General features: G+C 44.7%; 1 protein-coding gene across 1 annotated transcript; it reads right to left on the bottom strand.

The window, feature by feature from the left end:
• Positions 1–10300: 10300 nt before the first annotated feature.
• Positions 10301–20069, bottom strand: ppm1db (protein phosphatase, Mg2+/Mn2+ dependent, 1Db; the record flags this gene model as incomplete). The annotated part of the gene is made up of 6 exons (XM_083636829.1): positions 10301–10729; positions 11679–11903; positions 14720–14901; positions 15417–15541; positions 17851–18079; positions 19532–20069. The coding sequence occupies 6 exons, from the start codon at positions 20067–20069 to the stop codon at positions 10301–10303; spliced, it is 1728 nt and encodes a 575-aa protein (XP_083492955.1).
• Positions 20070–20735: the final 666 nt, after the last annotated feature.

The raw sequence follows: 20735 nt of genomic DNA, 5'->3' as shown, positions 1-20735 counted from the left end.
CCAAAGCCCAATCCAGTCCCCAGAATTGTCAAATAAAATCATCGACATGATACTATGACCCGCCTCCTCTCAACCTGTCATCTTAGACAAACTATGTTTTCAGTCTGAAATGGACTCATATGCACGTGATGAACGGGTTCAGTTCGACTTTAATCTTTTTCAATCTTAATTAGAAATAAAATAGTATAAAATAGAGTAGACTGCCCCCAAGTTAAGTCCACACACGTGGACTACTCCTCACATTTGCCCATGAGATATTGAAATAGCATCAGACACCTCAATAATCAGTCTACGTTATGATACGCCCTGAGCGTAGATCATAATCATGAGATCAGTCTGTGAGGATCTCCTTAGGACCAGAGCCGTATAATAGAAGAGTTCCGACATCTCCATTCACTCCAATGGACCAGTTTTTTTCCAGGAAGTAGAAAGTGGAACTCTTGAGTAAAAAAAGCAGCACTGTCGAGTTGCAGCAAAATAGACAGTGTTTTGAAAGGGTTTTTCATCCCTTGAAATGAATCAAATTGTACATTATCAGCTTTATTTTAGCATGCAAAAGTAGCGCAAGACCCATTCCTGGCTGTTCATTGGCTAATGAGTCTCGCATTTTGGTCCTCCGCTGACGCCACTCTCTCTCTAGAGGAGACTACTTAGGACATGAAACATTTGATCATGTGACTAACGGCTACAGTATAATCTACCAAGGAAAGGGGAAAGTGGAGAAAGGCCAGCAGGGGGAGTCAGCCTGTGTCAAGGTGTGTTCCAGGAGTGCCACAACTTACCCACCACTTGTGTACTCACGGCAAACGGCAACCACCGCAAACAGCAACCAGCAACCACTGCAACCAGCAACCACTGCAAACAGGTATTAGGTGTATACTAGCCCTCAGGCTCTTCTAAATTTCATGTCAACACTTCACTGTAGTAAGAGCCCTCACACCGACCAGCCAATTTCCGTTAGGTAATCTGTGTCGGGCATTAAACTCACCTTATTTCTGTACTTTGAAGTCACAGGTAGGGTCGCATGGGGCAACCTTATTATATCGGAAGCCTAGTTGCTCCAAGAAGTGAGCGGTTGTTCTTTTAAAATACAAAGTTTGACGAGAATCACCGAGTTGCCTGGAAACAGCTTCCAGACGCATGCACACTGGCATCATTTGGTGATTCTGCTGGGAAAAATAAGTTGAGGTTCTGGGCCAGCGCATGTTAAACGTTTCCACTGATTGTACCCTTTTGGGCATTTGTTTTGAAAGGTTGTTGGCAATTTGAGCAATGTGTCACATCTGCCATCTTTCTGATTATATTTGCTGTCTAAAATGCATTGCAGAATGTCTGTAGAAGACGAAATGATGCCAGTGTGCATGTGTCTGGACTCTGTTTCCAGACAACTCGTCAAACTTTGTCTTTTAAAAAAATAACAAGCGCTCATTTTTTGGCGCAACTAGGCTTCTGATATAATAAGGATGCCCCATGCGACCCTACCTGTGACTTCAAAATGCAGAAACAAGGTGAGTTTAATGCACGACACAAATTACCTAACGAAAAATGAATGGTCGGTGTGAGGGCTCTTACTACAGTGAAGTCTTTTTTTTATGACTTGTATTTTTCAGTTTTTCGTTTTTTTTTTACATAATACAGACAAACACACAACAAAACTCTTTACATAGACAGAAGGAAAGAAAGAAAAAACTACATGAGAAATAAAAATAAAATACAAATTAATTCTAGGACAAGGAAAAATAAATAAAAATAAAAATAAAATAAAATAAATGCCATGAAGGGTCCTCTATTCATCGTAATATTATGCCATGTCATCTAATGTACTCCAAGTAGTATTTCTGTTGTGCTAACTAATCCCAGCATTGGTTAGTCCCTATTACCCAGACCCAGGTGCATAATATACTTCCCCCATTTCTCTAAATATTTATCAAGCCTGTCCATTTTTCTGTAGATAATTTGTTCATGAGAGGCCACTTTGCTGACTTCCGTGAAGCAGTCTTGAAAAGATGGGCTCCCTGGTGTCTTCCACCCCCTCATCAGAACCTGCCTGCCCACCAGAACGCATGTCAAAATCAAGTCGGCCGCACTACAATGCGCAACTTGTAGAGGATCACCCACTACAGTGAAGTCTTGAGACGAACATAGAAAGAGCCTGAGGCTAGGTGTATAGTATACTGTGTCCCAGGGCTCTTAACACTACAACGGGTGAAGGGAACCGCTACTAGAGTGCCTAGCCTCCACCGCAAGCCAGCCAGCGCTCCACTGAAGGGGAATAATCACAATAATGAATCAATGAAAACCAAAACATATTATGTACAATACCAGTTGGTTCAATCTGAAAATGATCTATTCCACAAACACTTACAGCAGGCAGGACAGACGAGCACTGCCTGAAGACAAAAGTATGAATGATTTATGCTAAGGTGAAACTATCATGGCAAAACAGCAGGTATATTATACCCTACTTACCCCCAACTACAGTGAGCATTACCTGGACCTAATGAACTACAGTGAGCATTACCTGGACATAATGAACTACAGTGAGCATTACCTGGACATAATGAACTACAGTGAGCATTACCTGGACATAATGAACTACAGTGAGCATTACCTGGACATAATGAACTACAGTGAGCATTACCTGGACATAATGAACTACAGTGAGCATTACCTGGACATAATGAATTACAGTGAGCATTACCTGGACATAATGAACTACAGTGAGCATTACCTGGACATAATGAACTACAGTGAGCATTACCTGGACATAATGAACTACAGTGAGCATTAGCTGGACATAATGAACTACAGTGAGCATTACCTGGACCTAATGAACTACAGTGAGCATTACCTGGACCTAATGAACTACAGTGAGCATTACCTGGACATAATGAACTACAGTGAGCATTACCTGGACATAATGAACTACAGTGAGCATTACCTGGACATAATGAACTACAGTGAGCATTACCTGGACATAATGAACTACAGTGAGCATTACCTGGACATAATGTGTGCTGGCTAAGCAGACTCAGGGTGGGAATCCACAGCACCCAAGGGCAGACAGGGACTCCAGCAGATCAAATGGATGAGTTGCAGTACCACTTCACACCACTTCACGCATGCTTTGGTGTACAAACAAAACACACATGTCAAGTCTCAGCCAGCAAACAGCAGGACCAGGTAGACAGGAAACACAGAGAACTCAAATCAGTCACTGGGTAAATACAAAAGGCAATAAACAACCTAATCATGACAGCGTAGAGTCACAGAAAGAGGGGCCATATGGAAATCGCAGAGACAGAAAGGCAGCCATGTTGACTTGCCACAGGTGTGTTAATTACCCTCATGCTAATTAGGGGGCTGGACTAGGGAGGAGTCAACCTCATGATTGTGGGTGTGCGTTCAAGAGCTAAGAGGGAGTGTTGCCTTAACATGAACACAAGTGTTCCTAATACAAGCAGTGTTCATAGTCCACCTGTGTAAACATGAATTGTTGGTGAAGGATTTTTTCCCCTTTTTATTATAATTTTCTCTCCAAAAGTAAACATTTCGGTACATTCTCTAACTTTGCACGAATTTTTTTTGGCTTCATTTGCATTATCGTGCCAGATCATGTACCTCATTTCAGGGCAGAAACACAGGTCAAGGAATTGGACCATGCATTTGGCATTTATTAGTCCCAGTTCACACCGATGATTCGCAACGCAAACTGTTCTAGAACAAAGTCGCAGCAGTCTGAACACACCCGTGTCTGTCAGCTCGACTCCAGGCTGCTTTTAAAGGTAGCCAGAGTTTGAACTCTTTGTGTTGTGAATCATTCGTCTGAAGTGGGCTTTAAATGTAAAGGATACATACTTATTCATTTAGTGCAGAGGCTTTCAAGGTGGGAGGCGGTACTCCAAGCAGTTTCAGGGGAGGCTCAGTGAATGGAAGTGAAAAAAATATTACATTAGCTATTAAAGGGGGATATCATAGAATAGCCTAAATATGTGTAATTTGGTTAAAGAGATAGTTCAGAGATACAGTACCGGTAGTTTTGTAGAATTTGACAGTCTTTCCCAATTTCCCAGAGTCAGAAACAAATGATAAATTCACTTTTTTTAATGTATTTGGTGTAGTGTGAAGTATGGCAAACAGTAATATCAGGCTATCTTGGCTCAATTGTTGAGTGTCTATAGGATCAATAACATAATCATGATCCCATAGGCATCCAGAAATTGAGCGAGAAGGGCTTTATACTAAAGGATGGTAGTCCTCTAAACTATAAGAGACCCCAAATGCAGTATATAAAATGCCACTCTGCCGTAATTCAAAGAAAAAAGAATAAACAGTTAATACTTAATTTCAGAGAGCTTTTTATTACTTAAATAGGTTCATTTCCAGATAAGTGATTTTCACATTGACACTGTACACATGCACTGCTTGCTGTTAGCGTAGCCACCTGCATAAAGGATGCCATCATTCAAGAGGGTGAACCAGTTAGCCAAGACGACTTTAGCCGAAAAATAGTATTTATAAACCATACACAGAGAGAAAGTGTCACCGTCATCCCTCCTCCACATCTCCCATCAGTGACATATTCTTCTGAAACAAACGAGAATGCTACAAATTCTTATTGAAAATTGCACTTTGCTCTATGAAAATACAGGAACATTAATAATTTAACAAAACTTGAGATAGAATGAGACATCTATTGTTTCCGGGTCGCTGTCGCACGGTTGCACTGAAAAGACATCAACAGAACCATGCTATACTGTGTGTATACTATATATATATATATATACTATATATATACATATATATATATATATATATATATACTATACATGCTATACTGTGTGGCTGATCAGAGAACAATTGAGGAAAACAACATTGGGCAAATGAGGGGCAATATTCTGCAAAACTGTACACACACACACACACATCTGAATGAGGCCTCCCTCTGCTGGTCAAAGTGGGAATGACTATTTATTCCAGCCTCATCACACTGCCCACTGCTTTGTGTTTTCATCGGAGTCTCAAATGACATTTCAGCCAACAACACTCCCTGGTAAGAAGATCATTAAGGTCACCATCATATAGTGCAAAAATACTCTCTTAAAAAGTCCATGCAGGGTGTGCTTAGTTAAAAACTAGCCTTGTGCGACACCAGTAACAAGGGTGCAGCAGTACATCGGCCCAAAGAGTTGGAAAATGTCGGCAAAAAAAAGAGAAGAAGCAATATCGTGCATCCCTAAAAATGACAGTGCCTCAGAATCAAAGGGCGAGAGCTTCGGAGAATAAGGAGAAATCATTACAGAAGAAGAGACAGAAGAGATCTTTTTGAAAGGCATTCTGGGAAATGTAGGAAATCACTAAGTCAAGTTGTAGGAGTAGATGAGACAGGTTGAGGGAAAGCAAATACACACGCGCACGCGCGCACACACACACACACACACACAAATAAATAAATGACAACACTTCATTACACAATTCGCGCCGTCCGGGGCGAAATCACATCTAAGTAATGAGATGTGAATTAGATGTGTGAATTAGATTACCGTAGACACTCGGTAAGAGTGTAGGAAGGCTGTGGTTCAGTGGTCCCCAACCACCGGGCCGCGGACCGGTACCGGGCCGCAACGCATTTGGTACCCGGGCCGCGAGCCCGGTCCAGAAAAATAAAAATAAATAAACATAGGCTATAATATTATAGGCCATGTGTGTGTGTGTGGTAATTGCATTGAACTTGTATGTCTCTTTATGTACTTGTCGCTGACCTTTCATGAGCGCAACCAATCAGAGGAGGAGAAGAAGATAGCCGGTGCTCGCGCTGTTGATGCTCGACCAATCAGAGGAGGAGAAGAAGATAGCCGATGCTCGCGCTGTTGCTGCTCGACCAATCAGAGGGAGGAGAAGAAGATAGCCGGTGCTCGCTCTGTTGCTGCTCGCCTCTCGTCCTGCAGATTTGCGCTCCGCTCTACCTCCCGCTGAGAACTATTTGTGCACAACTGGCGTGCTGTGCGGACTGCAGAGCAGCATTGCGGCGCCTGTGTCGTTTCGCACCTTTCCTCAGCCCGGCGCCCACAACACACGCACGCACGCACACGGGAGGTCACTAATGGTGATGGCCCGCTGATAGATGTGCGGCGGGGTGCAGCGAGCTTGAGAAACGAGAGAGAGCGAGAAAGAAATTAAGAAAAGCTTTCAACTTGGCATATACTGTACGCTTGTAAATGACGGTGGGCTGAAAAATAGGCTATGTTCATGCAAGGAAAATACGTGCCGTCGAATATCATGACACCCCCCCGCGCGCGCGTGCCGCCGGTCCGCACCAAGATTGTCAGTATTAAACCGGTCCGCGGTGCAAAAAAGGTTGGGGACCCCTGCTGTAGTTGGATGAAGTTGGGTGGAGTTTTTTCATTTAAGAAGCAGTGTGTGACTGTCCATCATTTACTGTATGTGTAAATTGAAATGTGCCCTCATCAAAACAATGCTATCACCCTCACTTATAGGTGTATAAAACAATGCTATCACCCTCACTTATAGGTGTATAAAACAATGCTATCACCCTCACTTATAGGTGTGTATACAATATCAACATAGACTATTCATTAGATTTCTGCTTTTTGACTGTCTAGCAGCACCTTCAGTTCGACAAAATCTCCTCCAGTGATGAAATAAGACGGAGGATAAAAATACATCAATATTTCTGAAACACAGGGAGTGCACACAGGTTTAGGGACTGAGTAGTGGATTTAAAAGAGAAGCGTCAGCTCCACCTACCCGTCTGTACTTCCTGCCAGGGGAAAGTTGGTCAAAATGGAAAGGGAAACTCCGGGAAAATAATGAGCTCTGATTGGACTAATGAGCCTTTAGGCGGCACATCCGCTCATTAGTCCAATCAGAGTCCAATAGTTCCCACGGGCACATCCGCTAATTTCTCCAATCACCTGCCTCGGCTTTGTTTGCAAGTGTTCGTGCTTGATCGAAATATCATCGAACTTCCTCCGTAACCCCCCGTAACCCATTGATACCTGATGCAGCATTTGTGTGTGTATCCCTTTAAGACCGCGTGACGCGGTCTTAAAGGGATACACACACAAATGAGGGATATACACGCAAATGCTGCATCAGCTATCAATGGGTTACGGGCTAAAGTACAGACTGTCTCTGGAACATTCGAAGATTGTCCAAGAGATAGACTGACTTGAGGGACTAGCGAGGGAGTGAGGTGGATTTCATCTTGTGGTGGTGGAGCTCATCCAAAAAGAGATTCCTGTGTTTTATCAGAATACAATAAAACCATTTATAAAAATATAGCATTTTGTCTTAACATGTTTACTTACGTCTCAATACCTGCCTAGAAAATGTAGAATATTTACATAGAGATTGTTATTCATACTTATTTCTTACAATTGTTTGCAGCAAAAAGGTGAAATAAGACCAAGTCAAATCTGCGCCGCTTCAGGAAGGTATTTGGAAATGAAGATGGAATACCGAGCACTCCTTTAAGGAGAGTGACGTGTTGACTTGACTGAAGTATCATTGATGGTGTGAGAGGACAAAACTCTTCTTCTGCCATGTTGAGACGACACTCAGACTGGGCGTAACGGATACGACACTCAGACTGGTCGTAACCCATTGATACCGGATGCAGCATTTGCGTGTCCTTTTACCTTTCATCCCGGCTGCAACACAGACGCGTAGTACGTGTATATCGTTGTTTCAAGACATGTGACCGATGAAATGCATCATGATTCGCTGAAATAGACGTGGCGGAGGTGAAATGCATTGTGGCTTTTGTAGTTTTTTCTTTTTCTTTTTGCCTCGACGGTGTGGACAGTTTTCCAAAGCTGAACTACGCGGCAAATCAAGGAAGCGCCGGCATTCGGGCAATACTTCCCAAACAACTCTAGTTATTAGAGGATGAAATTAATGCTGCGGACGTAATTTCAGCTTTATTCATCTCATGTTCCAAACTGCAATAGCCTCAAGGTTTTACTGCACGTTCTTCTGCTGCACGGTGGCAATTCTGCATGGCCGCGTCTCAGACAGTAAGCTAAGTGAATGCTAACACTAAGTGATGAACTGAAGGGAGTATGACTTATTTTTGAGGACGAAGACATCAATTAATAAGAAGATTCCACACCCAGATTATGATGTGACTGTTGACACGCTAGCCAAGGCTCATTGGGTGAGTGACATTTTGGCGAATTTGCCGTATTTCAAGACGACTGCAAAACGGAGATCGCTACCGTTACTTGTGCTGCAGTAATTGTCAAGGGTTCAACAAAACCTATTTCCTCAGCCTCTGTAGTAGCTATCAACATGAAATTAAAAGCATTTGAGAGCTTAAACCCGTGGCTTTTTATTTGGAAGGGTTGCATTTGCCGTAATCTTTAGTAACATTTCGTAAAATGCATTAGAATCCTTTTATATTTGGGGGTTAAAGATAAAAACGTGTTTTAATGAAAAAAAAAGAGCAAATATAATACGAAAAGCCAAAGGGTTAAGCTCTCAAATGCTTTTTATTTGATGTTTCTATGTGCTACAGAGCCTGAGATATGAAGGCTTTAGTGAACTCCGACCGCTCTGTCAAGTTGAGCACAAAACATCAGGTTTACAGGGGCTGTTTACAAACATGCAGTAGGTTTAGAGTGGCGCTCTAGAGAACGCGCTTAGGTATCAATGGGTTAATGGAGAAGAGGCTGTGAGTGGAGCCTGGTTAAAAGCATCCTGATTGGTGCTCTCACATTCTGTTTGGCTCTACGTATCAGTCTGGACTGCAACCAGTGACAGACAACTCCTTCAGCCAATCAGCTTGGCCAAATCCAGAGCCAATCAGTGTCCGATCCAGTCAAATCCAAATCCAAATCCACTCGGAAGAACGGCGAAAACGTCTTTTCTGCCGAGAAACGCCACTGGTGTTGTTGTCCTGTTCTTGTTGAATTGTTGTCATTGGGTCTAATCTCTGCAATAACTGCCCTTACGTCCAGCGATGTTAGTGGTAAATACAGAGGTGGGTCAAATGTCCCACCTGGTTTCCCCTCATTCATTAATACAGTTGATGTGAAAATAGGAGAGTAAAAACTCTGCCTCATTTCAAAGATACACCCCTGCTGCCTACGGCTGCGGCGACTGTACCAAACGTTAATGTGACGGCTCGTTGCTTCGGGGGCCGCAGAGCCATGGGAGCAGCCATTCCTGTTTTTGCCAGCGGCGTCCCTGATTGGCCGGTTACGATGTCAACTACAAGGCAGGTCTCCGATTGGCCTGTGGACTTTGCAATTTGTGAAAACGCCCACCACAGCCTGGAGGCCAGACGGATCGGCGGAAAACAAAACAAGAATTATGAGTTTACGTGATCCAGATGGTTTACCAAGGGAGGCAGCAGGTTGATGTGTCCATGTGTCCGTGTGTGTGTCTGTGGTGTGTGTTTCTATGGCAAGCCGTTTGATCATTTATTAGCCAAGTTTGATCGGGAATGCATATAACAGATATCAACGACTAGTTGTAATTACATTGTGACTAGTGAGAATTTCCACTCAACAAATCTATAACGTCATTCTGCCTCGTCAAAATGACAGAGATATGTGATTTCATTCTTCCTATCCACTATTGTCATTTTGAGATATGGACATCATTTTGACTAGTTAAAACCTAAGAGAAGTAGAAGGACAATGTAGAGATCTTGAATTGAGGGGAGTTAAATTAGCCGCATTTATTAATTTAAGGGCATCATAAAGTATGTGGTCACGGAGGCGTGCGGTCGCTTTGCATGAGGCCATTTTCTTTAAATAGCTGCTCTTCTGTTTGATTGTGAATTCTGCATCCATGTTGTATAAGTTGTATTTTAATGTGTGTGTTTCTGTACGGCTGCTACCATGGCCAGGTCTCTCTTGTAAAAGAGATTTCTGATCTCAATGGAACTTCCTTGTAAAATAAACGTAAATATATATATATATATATATATATAAATATATATTTATATATAATATATATAAAAAAAGTATATATATATATATATCTATACACATATATAAAGTATATTTATATACTGTATCTATATATATATGTATATATATATATACACCTTATCGGATATCGTAATTATGACTAGTCAGTTCAAATTAAATTGTAGATATCTGTGAGTGGAATTACAACTAGTCATAATTCAGTTGACTGGATTGTAATGAGAAAGCCCATTGTGGAATCTGAAACGTTTCTTTTGGACTAGGAAGAATTGAATGACAGATATCTGCAAAATACATATCCAGTCTAGCCATTAAATGTAATGAGGGCTTGCCATAGTGTTTCAGCACACACACACTGTGGTCTTGCTGTGCTGCCGGAGGAGTGGAGGCACGCTGGTGGACTCCTTGTTGTGGTCCTTCTGTGCGCTGTGCTGCCGGAGGAGTGGAGGCACGCTGGTGGACTCCTTGTTGTGGTCCTTCTGTGCGCTGCGGCGGAGCAGCGGCGGCCTGTCGGCAGTCCTGCGCCGGGCTTTCCTAGCCGAGTGGCCTGAAGGCGACGCTCCACTGAGGGTCCTTTTCCCCCCGAGGCCCGCCCTCAGGCCCGCCCTCAGGGCGGGGCTGGCGGGCAGGAGTGACTGATAGGGTGGCTCGTCCGCGGTGGCCAAGGAGCCGGTCAGGGCCATGTGGTACAGGCTGCTGCGGCCATCCGTTCGCTCCAGGGTGGGGAGGAGCTCGCACACGGCCGACACCGAGTCTTCATCTTGGGGCCGCTGCGGCAGAAGGAGGAGACAGTGAGGAGAAAATCAAGCTTTACAGCATGACACACAACTTACGGTTATGACCAGAACCCCCGGTTCTATGATTAAAGGTGCTGTAAGTATTTCTTTGTTAAAACAAGTGTCTACATTCTGACAACCATATAGAGTGTTTGGTCAGAAACGTGGGTCTCCCATCCCTCCGTTCTGCAATAAACAGAAAATCAGTTTGTGGAATCCTCTCTCCTGATTGGATAAAAGAGGGATGAATCCTCTCTCCTGATTGGATAAGAGTGGGTTTGGATCCCTGAAAATGTATTTTGTGTATACTGCAGAGCAGAGGACCCATGTTACTGACCAAACACTCTATATCAGTGATGGCTGTCAGAAAGTTGAGCTATTAAACATGTTATTTTTTATTTTAATACCACTTACAGCAGCTTTGATATGAGCGAGGTGTCTCGCTATGAGAAGCAGCCCCTCTGCGCCCCTACAGAAGCCCTATCTCAGCTTGCAAATGATGTTACCTGTATTAAGTGTTTGTGATTCCTTTCTGTTTTGACATATGAAATGTGCCCAAACATCTGCCGTTAGGTTCGCAGGTGCAGGCTTAAAGGAGAGGTTCGCAGAAAAACAACACAGATTTATTTTGCACAATGATCTGTAAACCATGTTGTAGGCCTTCATTTAGGATGGCAGATAGATATTGAGAGTTGATTTGGGTTAAGTTGTGGACCAGTGATGTCATTCATGCACAAATGACACGACTGGTCCACAACTTCACTCAAATCAACTCTCAATATCTATCTGTCAAAACTAAATGAATGCCTGCAAAACGGTTCACAGTTTTCGGATATGTGCGAGATCATGTGCAAAAAAAATCAGCATTGTTTTTCGGTGAAGTTCTCCTTTAATAGCAACCACCATGATGACTTGTTGTGTGTTGTTGTCTTCCTGCTCTGACCTGAAGGAGAGGTGTGTCAGCGCGGGATAGGGAGGTGGGGGGACACTGGGACACCTCGGCCAGGTCGAGCAGCACCTCCTCGTGGTGCAGGGTGTCCTGGGGCGTGCCGGGCTCCTGCAGGGCGATGACGATGGCGCTGGTGTTGTCGGCGCGCAGCATCCTCTGCCTCCAGCGCAGCAGAGCGTGACTCACCAGCTGCCGAGCGCTCGACACCCCACACGGCGCCTGCAGCACATACAGGTGTTGGTTTTTTATTTCAAACAAAAAAGGGCAGAAGACACAACAACAAACAAAACAACAACAACAAAAAAGCGGCACACTAATGGTAGACACTAAAGTAATAATGAAACATACTAGGGATGCACAGAATTAATCGAAACTCGATTACTTGCTCGTTAAGGATTTACTCGATCAAAACAAAACATAAAAGCAACGTGCATTAGATGGTGTTTTCAAATCATTTTTCAATGATCCTCCAGAGGGCACAATGATATCACTGTTAACAGACTGTGTTCAGCGTGTATGCGAGGCTCTGTGTTTGTCCCCTCGAGAGTTGCAGTAGAATAGGAAGTGGGGGACTTTGTTGTTGACAGAGACAGAGCCGGTGTTGACTCGTAGTGTGCTTAGTGCTAACGCTAGGCGCTAAGTGAGAATAAATGTGGAAACTGTGGAAAATGTGTTATAACGTTACAGCCTGACTCTCGTTTATTGTTTTATTAACAAAGTGTAAGTAATAGGCGGACCCGGACACTTGGCTACATCACTATAGCCCTTTTCAGACAAGTCATAAGATGCTCTACTTGAACAGTGTTCATTCGGATAAATTGGCTCGCTCCTCTTCCTCAAACCTGGAGCAACGCAGCCACCATTTGTGGAGTTGCGATGCATGTACAACAATCACTTGAACAATGTTCATTGGGATCCTAGTCTCACCTGGACTGGAGCTGAGCAACTCGGCATCAGCGTTTAAGAGCTGTGACCGCTGTGATGCACTGCAGCAGAAAAAGTAAACAATCTGCGTTGGTAAGTGAGCCCAAAAAGTTATGCCTCTACGTTTTTATGTGTTTCATAGCGTAGGCTATGCTATGCAATGCTGTGAGAAATATACAATAAGTTGCTGCTGCATAAATAAAGGTTTTATTGAGGAAAAAACGCATTTGGTATGGTTTGGAAAATTTTGTATTTTTAATTACAATTAATCGATTGATTGATTGTTAGCGTTACCAATGATCGAGTTTGGAATTTGCGGAAAATGTGCATCCCTAAAACATACATTCCCATTCAAAAAGCAGTAACAATAACTTGAAAAAGAAAAGAAAGAGCGCTCAACGTGGAGTTCGGGGACCCCCAGGTCGCCTCACTATAGTGATGTCACTGAACTGCTGGCACAGATCACCAATGACACAGGCAGTAATGAGGTCATAGATCACCGATGACAGCAATTGTGATGTCATCAGTGGCGTCATTCAAGTAGTTGTGACGCCATCAGAGATGCCACCGCTGAACAAAGTCATCCGTGACATCTGTGAATGAGGCCACTTAGGTAAGTTGTGATGTCATCAGTGATACCTCTATGTCATTGGTGAGTGACTTCATCAGTGAGGTCATCAGTGAGTGGTGTTATTAATGACGTCTGTGTCGTATCCAGCTCCAAAATGTGTTACTCATCCAATTTCCCCGCCCACATTTTCCTAACCGGTCCAGGGACTGGAACCAGCAACCTTTAAGTTACTAAGCCTGCTTCTCTAAGCTCTATGCTACTGCTCCCAAAGAATGAGAGTTCCTCGATGTACATTTCCCCAGTCGGTCTGGGGACCTGAACCAGTGACCTATTCATAGCTTTCAAGGGGCGTTACCTGCTGCCGGGAACGCCCACCTGGCGGTCAAAAAACAAACTTGTTCATTCGCTGCCAGCCAAGTAGACTAGTTTCTCACGCAGTGTTTGTTCAGCCGTTTGTACACACGTCTTTGCGGCCAACATTTCCTCAAAGGTAAGCTCAAGTAACGTTACAATAATGATTAAAATACCCCGTTAATGTTACTTGAGCTTACCTTTGATGAAATGTTGGCCGCAAAGACGTGTGTACTTTGATGGTAGCCATTTGCCCTCCCCAGCGACTGAACCACGTCTAATCGCACAAATCCACAACGTCCTCCTGTCTGAGTTTTCTTTCTCCGACGGCATTCTGTAAAAGCACAAGCCAGGCGTGTCTCCTCGTCGGTTTAGTGCAACCGATAGCACAACAGGTAGGCTATGCGGCACTTTGGCTGAACAAACAGCGCGAGTCGACTCGCAGGCAACGGAATGAACAAGTTGTTTTTTGACCGCCAGGTGGGCGTTCCCGGCAGCACGTAACGCCCCTTGAAAGCTATGAATTAGTCACAAGCTAGACTCAGCTCTCAGTCTTAATCCGTTTCACTACTGTAAGACTGAGAATATTACAATTTAAATCTTTTCATAAGATTAGGTGGTGCTGTTGGAAGCCTTGCATCGAAGAACCAATCATGAGTGTTGTGGGCGGGCCTGCTTTCTGGGAGCAGTGACGCTCATGCAGAACCGGTGCTGTCGCGTTTGCGGAGAAACATATTAATCACTTAGAAACAAACATAACCTGTTAATAGGACGTGTTTCATCCGGCCCCGGTGGCTAGAGGTCTTTCCCCCAGCGATAAGCCCGACTCCCGAGGCTAACGTTAAAGAGCCTGCTGATGACTCACAGTAGCAAGCGGACCACTTCCGGGTAGGAAAAATGATTGTAAAATAAACAACAGTTATAAACTCTCTTTGCAGCACATCAGTGTCTTGCTCTATATTGGAACTATGAAACATTGCATTGTTACCAAATAAAATTCTAATAATAAATGTAGGCGTGTCTGCTGCCGGCCGTTCTCGCCGGGCTCTGAACCAGATTTGGGACAGTAAATTCCCAGACGTTTGGTGGTTAGGTGGCGCTGTTGGCACCGCTCACCAAACGTCTGGAAACCGAGACTAGTCACAAGCCGGCATCTCTAAGTTCTAAGCTGCCGTTAGGCTCCACCCACCATGGCCTCGTCGTTGTCCTGGCACATGGAGATGGCATCCTGGGGCGGCACCATGTTCCACAGGCCGTCGCTGCCCAGGATGATGTAGCGGTGTTTCCTGGGGTCGAGGGTCACCACGCTGGTGTCAGGCTCCGGGGAAACCACAAACTCCCCGCTGTAGAAGTCATAGCTCCACAGATCACCTGTGAAGAAACGTGTCAGCAGATGTCTGGGTGAAAATCCTCCACCTGCATTCTGACTGGCTAGAGAGTCTCCAATTGTTTTCATGTAACTTGCCACTGCTGCCATTTTGTGTGTTTTTGGTTGTCTTGTGCAATAGCCACAGACAGTCAATTGATTTATTACGGCTATTCAAAGCTTCCCAGTTCTCTACAACTTGTAACTTGAAAGACTACAGGAAAACATCTCCAAACTGATGCTTGTATAGCTAAAATGCATTACGAAAGGCAACACCAAAGTAGCAAAAAAATACAGATGACTACATACTTCCAATTTGACCCTCTCACACTGCCGACAACCAATCAGAATAGAGCAACCCATCAACTACAACCAGTCACAATAGAGCAACCCATCAACTCAGGTTGCTTGCAGTGTGAATGCACGGTTAGATGCCGTGCAGAAAGTGTTGAACTCCTACATGTTCGGCAAATCTATCATAATGCTTGAATGTTCCCCTCCATGTGTGAGTCATGTTTACCCAGAGCCCTCGCTACTGCCAGGAAGGGGATCTGGTCGATGACGGTACTGCGGCGGACCGGTCCGTTGTGGGTCAGCCTGGGCCTCTTCCACACCACCCGGTTCACTCCAGACTTCTTGATCACACTGAGAGCAGAGGGCATAGCAGACAGGAAAAACAGATGACCAACTGAACATAGCTAACGAATATTCTGAACCTGGAAGTGCATATAATACAACATAGTATAACATAATACAGGTGCACCGATCGACCGGCACGTGACCGGAAATGGCCGATTTTCAGCTGATCGGCCTCAACCGATGACCTGCGCACAGAGCACCGAGACAGGCAGCCACCACACCACACACGCGCCAGCATATCATCGCTGTCGCGGCAGGACCCCGAATATCCATTTTTTCAGGTTTTTATTTTTTGTCATGAATCAATGCCATTAGTCACCCTTCACGTCTTTGTTTGGGTTTTACCAAATTAAACCAATGGAAAAGCATTCAAACGAGCTTGTGAATAATTCTCGTAACGCCATTCGCCCCTCAATCTGTCAGTCAAACCTCGAAATTCCTCCCCTACCTCCGTCTGTACCCCCCCACGCAGGACACTAAACCCGGAAAAGTCACATGGTGTATTTCTGATATCGTTTTGTTTAGTCCTGGCTTCCTCTGACGTGAATAGATCAATAAAATATTTTCCAGTTATTCCTAGGCTGCAAACTTGTTTTAACACATTCACTGCCAGCCGTTTTTTTTTTACTGTAGGTAGCTTCTGCCAAAGGGTTTTTTTGAGGATTCTGGCTCATCTTTCAAGACCCGAGGATTATTTTCTGCTTGGACTTTGTGAACACAAAATATCTAAAAAGTACTAATAGAATGTGTGCTTTCTCTGTCTAAAAGAGTTAGTTTGTAGAGTTAGTAGTTATGTAGATATTAGCCGTTGAGTACAGCATGGTTTCAGCGTCTGAGACAGAAAGCTGAGATAATCGCAGTTTTGTGAAATTCAATCAAACAGTCACTTTAACCATTTATTTTTGGCATCAGTAACACATCAGACATCTAAACAATATAGTTCTGAACAGTAATTTCCTCCATATCAGCACCCGCACCCACTCTCCTTCAAACTCCTCCCTCCGTGGGCGTGTCTCTGGTGGCTTTCAGCAGCGTTTGTCACAAGCGAGTTTCTCCTGCCTGTCTGAGCAGCCTCCCTCCCTGGCGGCTCCCTCCCTGGCGGCCCCCTACTGCTTACTCAGTAAAACAATGTGTTATCAGGAGACACACAGGACACACTCTCCCCTGAGCTAGACAGCAGCTCGATCTGCTCCTGTGCAACAGATAAGCTTGTTGGTTCAACCCACTGCTTTATCATAGGGGCTGTGGGGGAGTCAGGTGAGGAACTGATGAATGGGTTGATGTTGAACTGGAGTTTGTCTTGTTCTCAGATACATCTCACATACTGTGGCCTGTGTTACTGCTTACTAGTAGCTAGTCAGAACAGTCTGCATGGGCTGCGTAGGGCGGGCTCTGCCCACAACTGCAGTGGGATCCATAATAACTAGGGATGGGTATCGAGGACCGGTACCAAACGGGCCCCGGTGCTGAATTTGTAAATACCGGAGGATCAATAAGCTTTCACGTTAACGGTTCTCTTACTGGAGAAATTAAGAAAATATTTCCAAAATAGAAAATAGAACCACTGTGCTAGTGGTACACATACCCCAGTTTGGGAACCACTGCACTAACCCAAAATTATGCATTTTTACGGTATCATTTTAGAGAATTTCAAAATCAAAGTCTCAGATTTTTACATTGAAATGACTTAAAAGTCTGAAACTTTGAGTGCTTTAAAAACACATTGCTCCATAAGTTCAGTCTTTACGTGGACTGATCACTGACCTAAATAATATGGACAGAGCTATCCCATTGATCTTGGTCTCCCGTTTGGAGTTGATTCGTTGGCCGTCACCATCTTGATTTTTTGTCAGCAGAGTGGGAGGGAATAGGTTGAGTCCTTCCGCACCTCACGTGAGATGGGAGTTTCCCAGAGCCGCAGCTCCGCCTGCTATTGGTCCGTGATCAGCAAGCTGCGCGATCACTGGACAGGCGATCTGTCACTCACCCCCTTTTCTATCATCTATTTTACTCCAAACGGGTGAGTTATATAAAAATTGACCCCCCCCCTACAGTTATGAAAAGGTGAAATTAGCTATATAGACCAAAACCGTGTTTCGCCCCCGACTGGAAAGATGTTTAATCATGTTACAAAGTCAGGCATTTTGACATGAGGGGGGCGGGTCATCAGAGGGAATGGGGTGGGCATGCCCACTGGGACTGATCCTGCTTACTGTCCTGCGTAGTCAGTCAGTCACCCCCCAAACGGCCCATTCTGAGCCAGGAAAAACCCTGCTTTCAAACTCAATAAGAGAGTAAATGAAAATGCAGTTTACCTCCCCCCCAGACCTTCGATGCGCTGCCTCTCCCTGGGCAGCTCGGGTTTGTGGTCTTGTGTGACCTCCACGGCTCTGATGAACTGGTCCGAAGGCTCATCCTGGACCCCCAGAACCACCGCCGAGTCCCCCACGTGGGCCACATACATGCGGTCGCCCCGGATCACCACCACACTGGCCGTGGTGCCGGATGTGCTGGGTAGGCCCGTGAGCGTCTTTGGCCATTCAGCTAACAAGAGGAGACAGAGAGATAGAATTAATAATACATTTACTGAGCTAGCCTAGTGTCCACTGTTACTGTTGTTGAAAGAAGTATTCAGATCTGTGAGCAATTTGGTAATATTGCAAGTAGTAATACCACAGTGTAAGATACTAATTGTCACAAGTAAAAGTCTTGCACTTAAGTACAAAAGTATTTGCGACCAAATGTACTTAAAGTAGCCAAAGCAAAGGTATCCATTATTCAGAATGGCCCATTTCAGAATCATGTTATTGAACTATAATTATTTATGCATTCAATTAGCCTACTACTTTACTGCTGGGTATTTCATCTCGTGGTGAGTACCCGAGTCACAACATGTACATAGAGCTTTTTGGCGCTGTTAAAATGTGTGTTTTTGGTGACTTTGAACGGTCGTACATTTTCCACCAATTCATTGGCGATACCAACTAACTGGACGACTGTAGCTCACTGTATACTGTACGGAGAGTGACGGTAAAGGTATTGTGTATCTCGGTTATGTATGGGTGATATGGCAAATTGGCGAAACTCCCAAAAAGTTGGTGTATCCTTTTAACATAAATACATCAGAATTTATTAGTTGATTTCTAATTTGTTGTCATCTAAATCTGCAATGTGACTTTCAAAGTGGTGTAAAAAGTACAATATTTCCCTCTGAAATAGTAGAGTAGCGGTATAGAGTAGCATGAGATGGAAATACTCAAGTAAATGTACTAAAATTGTACTTCAGTAGAGTACTTGAATAGGTGCACTGGTGACATTCCACCACTGATTGTAGTATCTCTGTCTCTTCCATAGACAAACAACAACACGGGCACGTCACCTGATCAGCTGTTTGGAGTAACATCATCATGACATGCCTGGACACATCACAGGCTGTTACAGACTGCTTCTTTCTGCATAACGTTACACACCAGTTACTACACGATTTGAATTGGGGGGGGGGGTGGTCCCAAACAGTTTGGGATGAGTTGTATTTATCTAAATATCGTGACAATCTGTGTGCGTTCATGTTGCGATATAATTGTGCATGTTGGCTGAAGTCAGCTAGCGTTACCGCTAACGTTAACCTAGCAGCTAGGTCCTAGCTAGCTGACTAGCCCCGCTACCTTCATTGGGACAGAACTCCATTCAAAAATCTTGACAGATATTATAAAAGACTGACGGGAAAAGACAAGCCAATCACACTGACACAAGTTGAACTTTTGGTGACATTTGCGCAGTTTGGTGGATTATCTATAGTGGCTACGGGCTACTCTCCATTTATTAAAGATGTTAAGCCATGTTGTACGAGGTGTGCAGGTTTGTCGATGAGGAAGGCAGCATACAATTTCATTTATTTTCAATGCAGTTTGGCACACAGATAGAGAACATCACATATCGGCTTTAAAGGCAGAGCTAGCTAGCTGATAAGGTCAGTTGGTGGTGTTGTCAACTCACGTAGCTTCTTCCACATGGCGTGGTGGCAGGCTACAAATCCTTTCCGTATAGCAGAGCATACCTCCCGGTCACACTGTGACCAGAAGCCCCGCTGCTTTTTCATGAACTCCCACAGATAGTCCCGTGCGAACTGCGCAGCCTCGCGGCCCCCGTGACCGTCGAACACGGCGAAGAAAGCCACGGAGCGGCGGGGATGAGCCGCGGGGCTCGTCGGCGGTGATGTTTCCGTTCTTACGGTTTGCTCTGCGCTTGGTCCAGGCTCAGAAGACGCCGGAGCCGAAATCACCAGGGGCTCCACCGGGGCGTCTGTTTGATGATCTCCACCGCGGCTGGGAGCCCGCACCCGGCGGTCTGGATGCGAGCTCCCAGCCGCGGAGGAGAACGTCCAGTTTCCCCCGCTGCTCTCGTCTGTCTCACCCGACGTAGGCTCGTCTTCTCCCGGCTCGGGCTCCACTATGACCTCGGTGACATCCTCCATGTATTTCCTGCCTCCCTGGTCGGTAAACACGCTCACTCTCATCAATAAGGCGTTTTCCATGGCTCCAGGAACGGATATTTCTCCAATCTGTCGATGTTAATAACATATAAAACAATATAGGAGTGTTTTAGTTGAGTTTATGGCAGCGCAGAGTCCAGCCTTTGTTTATGTTCGGGTGTAGTAGGCATGCTCGAACGCGTTGACGTCAGCGCGTTGCCACATCTCGCGAGAGAAACCTACCCCTGGCTGCGGCCTGCGGAATGGGGCGGGGTCTGATATGGGCGTGGCTTAATGTCAGATGATACAGTCGGTCCGTGTGGGAACGCCCACAAAATGTTACTATGGCTGGTGCGCAGGTGGGGTAAAACCATTGCACCCCATCTATCTATCTATCTATCTATCTATCTATCTATCTATCTATCTATCTATCTATCTACGGTATCTATCTATCTATCTATCTATCTCTGTCTTTCGCGTATCTTGAGAACCGTTGGTCGGATCGTCTTCAAACTCGGGGAGTGTGCCTAGGGGGACCTGCACCTTGTGCAATTTTGACGTGAAACACGTTTAAATATTAATACATTTGTGTTAAATTCTGCCCCACCCGGGTGAACAACAAATCACAATGAAAGGAGCGCTCCCTCGGCCACAGCTCTGGCCAATCAGGCTGCCTCTGTTGATGTCCGCCTCGACCACTACTAATGTCAACGTTCGTCGAGTTTAAAC

The sequence above is a fragment of the Poromitra crassiceps genome, assembly GCF_964638095.1.
Source record: "Poromitra crassiceps genome assembly, chromosome: 5".
NCBI classification, from domain to species: domain Eukaryota; kingdom Metazoa; phylum Chordata; class Actinopteri; order Beryciformes; family Melamphaidae; genus Poromitra; species Poromitra crassiceps.
Note: the sequence above shows the minus strand (reverse complement) of the source record. Positions and strands in the feature narration are given on the sequence as shown.